Below are 12,430 nucleotides of genomic sequence, written 5' to 3'. Positions count from 1 at the left end.
TATCCCTGAAATGAGGGCCAGCATTCCATTAGCCCTTCCCTATTACCTGCTGCACTTGTGTACTAGCTTTCTGTGTTTCAGTCATCTCCTCTGCTGGACCCCAAATTCCTCTGTGCTGTAGCTTTCTGCAATGTTTCTCCATTTAAGTAATACTTTGTTCCCTAATTGGCTCCATAATGCATTGCTCCAGAAAGCTATCCCAAATGCACTCTGAGTTTGTTCTGGTAGCTACCCTTTCCAATCTTGTTGATCCAATTTAAATGAAGATTAAAGTCTTCCATAATTATTGCATTGCTCTTTTTACAAACACCCAATATTTGTGGATGTATACCCTTTTGTACAGTGTGGCTACCATTATGGTTCTCCCAGCACCTTATAAGATCTTATCCCTTTCTTTTCACATACCATTGGTACTGATATGTACCATACTCACTGGTCATTGACCCTTCCCTTCCAGGATGTTCTGTAGCCATTCTGTGACATCCTTTCCCCTAGCACCAGAAAGACAATGTATCACCCTGGAATCATGTCTGTGGCCACAGAAACACCTATTCTGTTTCCCCTACAGTGGAATCATCTATCACTGCAGCCTTATCAACTGGGTTGACGTTGAAATGGCTAGTCAAGCCACACAGTTCAAAGACAATTAAGGGTGGTTAATAAAGTCCTGAAAAATAAACTGGAAATTCTTCAGTACTTCCACATTGTTTACAAATAATTATTTTTTTGATTTCAAACTTTGTTCATGGGTGAGATTAATGGTTATGCTTTATATTGAGTGGCCTGTGATTCATGGTGGTAAGGATTATAAATTTCCAAGCTGACAGTGGATGACAAAATGACTAAATGAAAATTTGAGTAAAATATTGAATGAAAAGGAGTAGACCAGCAGTAGTGAAAGAGAAGATCCAACACTATTCAGAGGGAGATTGCAGATCTTGGAGAAGCCATGGTATTCTTAAGCACCCACCTTGAGTGATTTGAGTGATCTCTGAACAGCTTAGAATTCACGAGCAAAAGTGGGTCCCATTTCAAAAAAAGATACTTAAGAAGGTAGAAGGTAATTCTGGAATAACCATATCAAAACAAACTGAGCAATTTTCATTCTGAATCAATTTTGTTATCACATGGGTACTTTAAAAGAAGGAAATAAAATCCAGTGTCTTGATACATAGAATAAAAATAAAAAATATTTCTTTGCTGTCAAAAGCTGTCACTGTTGTATCTATCACTTTTCTTACAGCTCAGAGCCTTTAGAATGAATGAAGCATTCTTTGTCTGAAAGTTAAATTATTTTCCTGTAAAGGCAACTCAATTCTGCATATATGACCAAGGTCTCTCTTTTCATCTGGTGCTTTCCAGAAATGGTCTCTGCCAAAATATTTAACCATGTTATTTATTACAGAGCTGGAGTTCTAAGTTCCAAAAACAAAGATATCAGAAAACAGAACAGTTATCAGATATGTGATGCATGTTCAGGATGGAGATGGGATTCAGAACAAGTTAGGCAGTTCTTTCTTCATTGGCACTTTACAAAGAAATCCACTTTGAGATAATTCTGACTATTGATCTTGCTCAGGTGATTTACCAGCCATAATTCTAACAACATCAGGACCACCAAGACCTTCCACTGTTCCGCCCAACAACTGCACAGTGAATGAATTTGTTTGTATAACAAATGGCCAATGTGTTGACGTTAGCAAGAAATGTGATTTTAGGGAAGATTGTTCTGACAAGACAGATGAATTATTCTGTGGTAGGTATCCATTTTTATTTTAAATTACATATTGTAAGACAACATGGGAGAATTGAATAATAAAATGTTTAATTCAAAATTTGGAGAGCTGTAAAATACAGTAGATACTAAAATAACCTTTTCACACAGAAATGAAATGATGTTCAACGCAATACATTTGTCTGCACTTGGGCTGATAAGCTGGATCCATTGTATTGAAATCTTTCATATCAATCTGCTCATTGTTGAATATTAGCTTACTCTATCTGTTGTGATAATTGGAACAGAAACAGACTCCCCATACAATTTATATTCTGTTTTTGTCTCACTTACTCTCACCCAATTTTTATCTGTCTCTTGTTTGTACTTTTTATTTATCACTCCATATTCTACTTTTATCTCTAAACCACCTTTTTTGTTTAACTTTCTTATTGCTGCTACTCTTTATAAAGTTTGATTTCTTTTTGTGCTTTCTGATTCATTTCCATCTATTTTATTGTTGCTATAAACTTATAATCTCATTGATCTGCTTCTTCATCCTGTTTTCCTCCATGTCTGAACATTTGATTCGAGGGTAAAACAAATAGTGTGCAATAAAGCCAATTGCAGGTGTAAAATGGGGCTAAGATAAACCAAATTAAGAATGAGAAAGAAAAGCAAACATTGCAGATGTTGTAATCTGAAATATGAGCAGAAAATGCTCAGTTTAGGTCCGGCAGTATCTGTGGAGAATGAAACAGAGATAACCTGAACCGACAAAGGGTCATTGATTTGAAATTTTAACTTTGTTTCTCCTGTCATTGACGTCGCCTGACCTGCTGAATATTTCTGGCATTTTCTGTTTTTGTAGCAATGGAAATTACTCTGTGCAGACTTTGGTCCAACTCATAGTTGTCTCTGCATGGGACTATTTTAGGTATACCACGTTGATACAAACATTAGGCCCCCTAAGTCTGTGCATTACGGACATACCACCTATTGAAGGACCAAATTAACAACTTTGTTGTCAATGAGCAGAGTAAGCTTGGGCCCTGTGCAAGGAAAGCATAAAAATTAAAATTAAAATGTGATCATGATGATAAATCTTCTTTATCAATTAGCTATAAGGAGAGGTTAGACAGACTTGGATTGTTTTCTTTGGAGTCTTTGAGGCTGAGGGGCAATAGAAACATAGAAAACCTACAGCACTATACAGGCCCTTCGGCCCACAAAGTTGTGCCAAATATGTCCCTACCTTACAAGTTACTAGGCTTACCCATAGCCCTCTATTTTTCTAAGTTCCATGTACCTATACAAAAGTCTCTTAAAGGACCCTATCGTATCCGTCTCCACCACCATTGCACTCACCACTGTCTGAGTAAAAAACTTACCCCTGACATCCCCTCTGTACCTACTCCCCTGCACCTTCAACCTGTGTCCTCTTGTGGCAGTCATTTCAGCCCTGGGATAAAGCTTCTGACCATCCACATGATCAAAGCCTCTTATCATTTTATACACCTCTATCAGGTCACCTCTCATCCTCCGTCACTCCAAGGAGAAAAGGCCGAGTTCACTCAACCTGTTTTCATAAGGCATACTCCCCAATCCAGGCAACATCCCTGTAAATCTCTTCTGCACCCTTTCTATGGCTTCCACATCCTTCCTGTAGTGAGGTGACCAGAACTGAGCACAGTACTCCAAGTGGGGTCTGACCAGGGTCCTATAACCCGATCAAAGTATATAAAATAATGAGAGGCATAGATATGGTAGATAATCAGAGTCTGTTTCCCAGGGTGGAAATGTCAAATACTAGAGGGCATAGCTTTAAGGTGAGAGGAGGAAAGATTAAAGCAGATCTACAAGACAAGTTTTTTTTTAATTCAGAGAGTGGTAAGTGCCTAGAACACGCAGACTGGGAGGTGGTGTAAACGGATACGATAGCACCATTTAAAGGGCATATAGACAGGCACATGAACAGGCAGGGAATGGAGGGATACAGACCATGTGCAGGCAGATGGAATTAGTTTAGGTGGCGTAATGGTTGGCACAGGCATCGTGCTGCACATATATGTCAAGGTGATAGGGGAGTACAACTTTCCAGACTTTACTCGGTTTTGTGCTTATTTTGGCCTTTACAAGAGGAAAGGGAGGGAAGAAAAATAATGAAAAAAGGTCAATTCCTGACTGCTAGCTCAAATAAATTGGATAGCTTCACATGGGAACCATATTCTATCTGACCTCAAGGAATGTATAAGCAGAGGAGAAAGAGTTAACATTTTTGAGAACATAGCCAGTCCCCTTAGAACTATAAATGTCCAGGGCAGTATGCCTTTTCAGCATTGAAGCATAGTTCTTTTTGTTGTGGCATTGCTGACCTAGAATGGCCCAACTGTCGGGAAGAACTAATTATGTAAGGGAAGGGGTTGCATGGTGGAGCCTGTGCTAGTAGTGGGACGTCTTGATTTCAAGTCCGCTCTACAATTAGACACCAGGAAGCCAGATGTAAATAAATTATTGGTTTAGCTGGATTCCATAGTCTTTGTGTTATAAGGCGGGTATAGGAAGCGGATCACATGAGGGCTTCTAACAGAAATGAAAGGATTCCTAACAGGCGAGCTAGAGTGTGAGATCAGCTTAACATAACATCATATCTCTCCATTGTACTCTGATAACCATTCCTGTATCAAATCTTATTTCGGATGAATAAAGTACAAATATTATCACCAACACATGTCAGTGTCAAATTTCAAATCAATGAGAAGACTGAATGGTTAATTTCACAGACTCAATGATAGTTTCAATGTCTTCCTCCACACACTTCTCAGGACTCCTCTCTGGCCTTAGATGACTTTGATGACTTTGCTCGGGTGAATAGCCTAAGGAAGCCTTTACCTGGTAACTTGACCAGGCTTGGGAACTAATTTGCCTCACAGATCAAGCATACACTAATCCTGTAGCACAACATTTGCGCCTGAAGATCTACTCCAAAATATCTTTATGAGACCATAGATATCTGCTTGTTACCAACATGTGGGGTTACATTGTTTCAAGCCACTTACGCTGATGATTTTGCAGTGAGGGAAATAAAACTTCTTGATATACATATACACATAAATGGAAAGCATATCTCATCAGCATCTAAATGCTGTGTGCTCTGAATTGTGGATTAGTCAACTCTTGTGAACATTACTAAGTTTAGGAATAAATAGCGTCATAGAGTTATACAGCATAGAAACAGGCCCTTCGGCCACCACGTCCATGCTGACCACTCTGCCTATCTATACTTATACCACTTGCCTGCATTAATTCCATATCCCTCTATGCCTTGCTCATTCAAGTACCTGTCCCAATGCCTCTTAAATTTTGTTACTGTTCCTACCTCCGCCACCTCCTCTGGCAGCTCATTCCAGATACTAAATACTCATTGTGTGAACAATTTACCCCTCAGATTGTCTTTAAACCTCCTCCCTCTCAATTCAAACCTATGCCTTCTAGTTATAGACACATGGGAGACAGACTCTATATACCCTATCTTGTTACTTCTCAACCTCCTTCGCTCTAGGGAAAATGGACCCAGCCTATTAATCCCTCTTTATAGATTCCCCCAATCCGGGAAACGTCCTTGTGAATTTTTTCTGCACCTTCTCTAGCTTAATCACTTTTTTTCCTGTCAATTGGCAAACACAACTGTACGCAATGCTCCAGATGAAGGGTCTCAACCCGAAACATTGACTGTCTATTTCCCTCCATAGATGCTGCCTGACTAGTTGAGTTCCTCCAGCACTTTGTGTGTAGTTGCACAATACTCCAGTAAAGTTTATCAAATACTTCACAGTGGAGTAAAAGCAAATCATGAGGAGATTGCTTTCTCAGGCTAGTTTTGCACTGCTAGGACTAAAGTGGGTCATCTTGTATTTTCTCCAGAAGTTACAATTTAACAAGATTTATTCCAATATCTGCAGGAGGATCCCTAGAATGGTGTATGAGAAATATTTTTGTAAAAGATACAATAATAATGAAACGCAAGCTACAATACCAAGATGTTGATACTTTTCTCTCCACAGTTAGGAAGATCTGCAATTTCACTAATGGGGTCTCATGTGGTTGGAAACAGCAGGTAGAACCACCAGCAACCGAAAATGTGTTTCAGTGGTTCTCAGGGCAAGGTTCAGACATACATCCAGGAGAAGAGGGTGACAGACCATCTATGGACCATACGACGTAAGGGCTTTATTTCATTTTGAGGAAACCTATCCCTTGCTTTGATAATTTAATCTTCTCAGAACCCTCAGTAAGGACCAAGGTAACTGGATTCCCTGAAGTATAAAAACTTAGGAGAGAAGACAATGCACAACAACAGTTAAATATATTTAATAATAGTGTAAGTAGGAAACCTTGGAGTATTTACAAAGTTGTCAAAGGAAGAGCTGAGCAGCAAGTGGGAGGATTAGGGTTAGTTATTTATGTGAGCCTATAAGAGAAAACACGGATCAGATTGAATTTCTGGAGTAAAACGAAGGAGGTTCAACCCAATTGAATAGATGATAAAAGCAGGGCATGAGAAGTTAGTACTGATGTAATAGGGTGAGTACTATTGCAAGACCTGGCAAGAATCTAGCATAGTCTTGTACTGTGCCAAGGAATGATCTAAGTACAGGAATGTTTTCTGGTTTCCTTGTCTTCACAATTTTTTCCACTTTTTCTTATCCTAGTTGCAATTTATTTGCATCTATCTTTGGTCCAAGGTAAACTACTTTCTTCTATATGAATCCACAAGTGTTTCTCTTGAGCTTTACATTGTGTTTGTGTAGCCATTTCAATGCTTCTAATAGTTTGAAGATTTTATTTTGTACCGAACATCATCTTGATTGTGTAAGCAAAAGCCTAGACTTTGCAGCATCTTGTCTGTGATAACTTGACAGGTCTTTGGTGATCATATCATACCATGAGATAGCTTTGTTTATGAGCAAAGACTCTTGTGTATCTTGATTGTCAAATTTTGCAGACTCTCCTTATCCACTTTCAACCAAGCATATGCATGTAACAGATCTATTTTGTAGAAAATTTTGGCTCCTGCCAACCCTTCACCTTTTGCTAAGGACACTTCATCACACAGACACAATCACATAGCACAAAAATGGGCTCCTTGGCCACCAGTTCTGTACTAATATTAAGCACCTACTTACACTAATCTTACACTAACCCTACTTCATTCTCCCCATATTCCTACTACCCACCTGCAATTAAGAGCAATTTACAGTGGCTAATTAACTCCAATTCTCATGTCTTTGGGATGTGGAATGAAAACCACGTAGCCACAGAGAGAATGTGCAAACTTCAACACAGACACACCAAATGTTAGGATTGAAACCCAGGGAACCCAGGTCACTAGGGGTGTAAGACAGCAGCTCCTCTACCTGCACCAGTGTGCTGTATAATCCTGTGAAGTCTATTATGGGTGCAGTTGATCACCGACTGCCTGGATCAATGTCACCTTATAATCATCACAATAGCAAAGACTCTTTTCAGTTATTATACTATTGAAGTGGTCCATTCCCTCTGTTTGCTTCACCAGAACTCCAGTTCATTCTGATTCTTACTTGACCTGTTTCTTCATACAAACAGGACAGGTCAAGACTTCCATAGATTGGTTTTGCATCTGGTTTGATAATAATCTGGGCATAATGACCTGTAATATCAATGCAAGTATCCTACACACGTCCCCAATTATGTGTCCAAGCTTGAAGCTTCTAAGCTTGAACTTTCTGAGCCAATCTTGGTCTGTCAGTGTTGGTCAAATATTGTAAGCAGCTACAAGAAGGGTTGTACAGCCTAAGGTTTTCAGTGCTTCAGCTGACTATGTCTTCAGGTTCACTACACTCTTTATGAGTGCTACTTAGCTGAACAAACTCAGATATGCATTTTTATCCATGCTTGAGCAACCTGCTGATGTGCATGTCAACCACTGACTAGTTAACAATACTTTTGGAACTGAAGTTCTGCTTTCCAACATTTCCACTGGTGAGCTCAGATGCTAAATAAAGCCCAATTCTTCCTTGTTCTCACTGATTTCAATATTGTGTAGAGTCGTCGAGTCATACAGCACAGAAACGGGCCCTTTGTGAATGCTTTTGCCTATTTACACTAATCACATTTGCCCACATTAGGACTGTACTCTTCTATGCCTAGCCTATTTAAGTGTCTGTCTAATTGCATCTTAAACTTAGTAGTTGTATCTGATTCCACCAACCCCTCTGGCAGCAGATTCCAGATATCAGCCACTCTCTGTGTAAACAAAAAAATCTTATCCCTCAGATTCTCTTCAGAACTCCTTCCTCTCCCCTTAAACTTATGCCTTTTTGTCTATACTAGATTTGTTCTCTGTGGTTTTCAACTGTGAAAATTTTCTAACTATGAAACCATATTACAGGAGTTGTTTTGGCTAATTATACTGGCTTTAGATTGCAGAAGATATCTTCCCTTTATTCTGAAGGTTAAAACATTTTGTTATTTTGAATTGGCGTGCAGACAGTCGATGATTTCTGTTTTATCTGTACTACCAGTCTCAATTGTACTTTAGATTCTGCCTCAGAATTCCATCCTTTGCCTCTGCTCCAGGTCTGTAAACAGCTGTTGTACCATGCATTTGGACAAAGTTTGTTGACATTCTTTGTTACCTTTTCCATATACCTCACAATTTTGCATGCAAGATTAAACAAATGAATTCACTTGAACACAAACCATTCATGCAACAAGGCATGTTCTGAGACTGGTCCTTCAATGAGACATTATAGCCACTGAAAGTCTCACTTCCCACAGTTTCCCAGGGTTTTAGATTAAAATAATCCTGTAATGTTTGCAGTAATTCACTAAATTAAAGTTTTACTTTCACTTCATGTGATATGAGGGGATTTGTTAAAGTACAATATGTTATTGTACCTATTAATTAACAGAAAGAGCTGTCTTGTGGTCCTCAATAGATCAGTTGTGTGGGTGCATTCTCACCACAACCATCAATTTACACTTTGTGATTAGCTCTAGGGAAAATGTCCTTACCCTCTTGGTATGAACTGAAAGGTTCGTACACCCAACCACATACACCAAGGCTGCCAATAAAACTAACTTGAATTTTAGCAGCTAGTTTGTCTTCTTCTGATGCTATTCCCATCAAAATGATGATGTCACATCAGAGCTCACAAAGATTCCTGCCACATGCAGTGCTCATCTGTGCACATCTCTGACCCATTAAATTAATGCACCACCTTTCTTAATGCAATTTCCACATTGTTGGATCTATTAGGAACTCACTAATCCTGATGCGTGCCACACACCTGCCCCCCCCCCCCAACACACACACACACACAGCACACACACACACACACACACACACACACACACACACAGCACACACACAGTCATTCCATTGACGGGATCAGATCCGTAAAGTCTGACTCTTCTCTGCAAGAGTGGTGCTACTCCTTACCCAATCAACATCTTGAGGACAGAAGCCTCTCGAGCTGTGCTGGTCCCCTCCTCACACAGTGAGGAACAGAGGGACCTGGGAGTACAAGTGCACAGTTCACTGAAAGTGGCCACACAAGTAAGATAAAATAAGGTAAGATATCTTTATTAGTCACATGTACATTGAAACACACAGTGAAATGCATCTTTTGCTTAGAGTGTTCTGGGGGCAGCCTGCAAGTGTCGCCATACTTCTGGCGCCAACTTAACATGCCCACAACTTCCTAACCCGTACGTCTTTGGAATGTGGGACGAAGCCAGAGCACCCGGAGGAAACCCATGCAGATACAGGGAGAATGTACAAACTCCTTAAGACAGTGGCCGGAGGCAAAGAAGGTGTTTAGCATGCTAGACTTTATCAGTCAAGGCATTGAGTTTAGGAGTAGGGACATTATGTTGCAGATATATAAGTCATTGGTGAGGCTACACTTGGAGAATTGTGTACCGTTTTGGTTACCCTGTTATAGGAAAGACATTGTCAAGCTAGAGAGGGTGTAGAAGAGATTTACAAGAATGCTGCCTGGACTGGAGGGCCTGAGTTATAGGGAGAGGTTGGTCATGCTGGATCTTTATTCTACCAGGATATAATGAATTACTAAGATGTAGAGATCTGCTAAAACACAGGGCACCTTGTTTATCCTCTCTCCCACTGTACTGCATGATGCACATAGGTCACAGAAACATAATGGCATTTATATACACTAAAGACAATACTGAGTTGTTGACTGAGAAAATCTTAGGCATTCATATTAGAACCATTTGTTATCATTGAAAAAGCTGGTATTTATTTAACTGTTATTGAATTAGAGCATTTAAAATTTGTTGGTGTAATTTTTCTCTGTTAGAGTTCCTACTGCCTGTAAATGGAGGGTTAGCAATTAAATATTTGGGGGGAGGGCAACTTCCCCACCTCATTAATGTACGAGCAGACAGTATTAACCACCCATCTGAAGCAGACTGCTCAAATTCATTGTTTAGATGTCCCCAATTTCAAATACAAATGGGGAGACCATTAGTTCCATGCACAATTTACCCAATTGTCTCCAATGATGAATGACCTATGAACTGAAAAGGGATTACTGGAGTCCACACAAAATACAGAGCCAGAAATCTGTAATTTTTATTTATGTTGGTTAGTTCAAGGGATGCAGGAGTGTTCACCCTAAGGTTTCTAATGAAAACCTAATCTTCTACTGGTCTATTCAAGACCCATCAAGGATCGCCTCGCTCCTTCCACCTGTCAACCCTAGTACCATATTCAGTGTATGAGCTGGACAATTTCACGTCATTCTTGGACAGTAGTGAGGCAGATGTTTGGCACCTGTAGTTTTCAATAGCATACCACTGAGGCAAGAGCCTCAAAATGGCTGGAGTTGTGTGTGGGAATGGTGCAAAGAAACTGTTGTGCTGTCAGAGTCCATTATCAGTGCTACTTTGAATTCACCTTAATGTCTGACTGACAGCTGACTAATATACCAACAGCCTTTGATTCGATGGTGGTTGTAAACATGTATTGCTTGGGTTGACCAAAATTGCTGATGGACAGTGTCACTGAGAATAACATGTCAGGGAATGATGGAAGTGAAATATTCAGAGAATATTTCAGAGAAACATTCAGAGAAATATTGGGACAGAGGCAGGTCAGAAGCTCATAAGATGAAGGGAAGACTTGAGAGAGTTAAGGAGTTTAACTGTCTTGAGGCACTGAGAAAGAATAGGTTAGAGTGGAGATGAGTTAAAAGATAGCAATAATAAAGTAGTAGAAAATGTCATCCACCATGGCCCTGACAATTTCCCGTCACCGGTAATCTGGTAAATAGAAAGTAGCTTGGTTAGAAAGAAATAGCCATTTTCTAATGGCCTGTTCCAGTAAGATAAGGCCCGAGTCTACTGCAGCTGCAAACTCTGCAAAAGGCCAGATGCTATCTCAATGTGAGCAAATTTACAAAAATTCATTTCTCAATTATTTGACTTACGCATAGAGGTTATCAATTTGAAATGATTATTTTTTTCTGTCAGTAATTGCTTCATAGCTTCCTTTTTGTCTGCGGCACCAATTCCAGAAACCACAAAACTTCCATGAATATAAATGCTGGTAGGCTTATCAGGATCAGCACATTGAAGGATAAATCCAGGTAGTGTCCTTCCTGCACCTCTCTAATTGAAGGATAGTGGTGTTGTTTTTAGAATCACACTACAATGAGAAGAACCGACTTGCTGACCTTCAAGTGACACATTAAAAAGCCTACACTGAGAAACGTTTTGGGATCTCCAGTTGAACTTTTAACAGGAAACTTCTATAGTAAATATTATGTTTTAAAGTCTACCTCAAGATCCTATTCAATTGTTCATCTATGACAAAATTAGATTCAAAGTTTACCACAAAAGAACAAGTTGAAATTGTCCCAATTTACTAATCCTCGGAAAGGTCAAAGGATTATTGCAGGCAAATGGGATTAGTGTAGATGGACGAAAAGGTTGGCATGGACATGGCAGGCTGAAGGGCCTGTTTCTCTACTGTACCAGTCTTTGACTCTATGACTCTAAAGTGAGCAATCTTTGAAAAATAACCTTGTTTTGCCCTTGTTGCTGAGGTAAAGTTAATGCACGAGCTTTACAAACCATTTATATAACATCTAAAAAAAAAACAAGTTACAGGCTCATTTAAACCCTTGGGTTTGATTTGCTTTCTGTTCTTGTATTGAAATTGTAATTCTATATTGCCCATTAGGATGCTTCACACAAGACAATTTTAATGATGCCATGTATTTATAAAGCATCTTTGAAATAGCTTTGCATCAAAATGAATAACAGTTGTTTAAAAGCTTTATTTCTAATGGACACTTTCACACAGTTTCCCTTAAGTCACAGAATCAAAGCTTCCTCCTCAAGCTTTCTAGGCTAATCTCATTTCCAGTTATTTTCTCATGTCAAAATATTGTACTGACCTAACCAAACTGTTGAAGCCATTAGGTCAATATGGACATTAATGTAATTCTCTTGGATCCAAGAGTATTAGCAGATGGATACTGTCTCTGAGAGCCACTACTCCAATCCAAAGTACTCATTAGTCAGGTCTTCTCTGTACTTTGTGAAAATTATACTTGAAAAACACAGCGTAGAAATATTCCAAATGCAGCAATGTGGGAATGTTTCAAAAGTTGTGATTTTACTTTTTAGCTATGATGGATATAT

At 39.3% G+C, this 12,430-nt stretch overlaps 1 protein-coding gene across 1 annotated transcript in view; it reads left to right on the top strand.

The window, feature by feature from the left end:
• Nucleotides 1-12,430, top strand: part of malrd1 (MAM and LDL receptor class A domain containing 1) — a 198,322-nt gene that overhangs the window by 33,422 nt on the left and 152,470 nt on the right. The window contains exons 9-10 of the mRNA XM_052016179.1: nucleotides 1,580-1,756; nucleotides 5,779-5,935. Of these exons, the coding sequence (XP_051872139.1) occupies nucleotides 1,580-1,756; nucleotides 5,779-5,935 (334 nt within the window). The remainder of the gene's footprint in view (nucleotides 1-1,579; nucleotides 1,757-5,778; nucleotides 5,936-12,430) is intronic.

This window comes from Pristis pectinata, chromosome 5 (genome assembly GCF_009764475.1).
Source record: "Pristis pectinata isolate sPriPec2 chromosome 5, sPriPec2.1.pri, whole genome shotgun sequence".
NCBI classification, from domain to species: Eukaryota; Metazoa; Chordata; class Chondrichthyes; order Rhinopristiformes; family Pristidae; genus Pristis; species Pristis pectinata.
The sequence above is the reverse complement of the archived record's forward strand: the minus strand, read 5'-3'. Positions and strand labels throughout refer to the sequence as shown.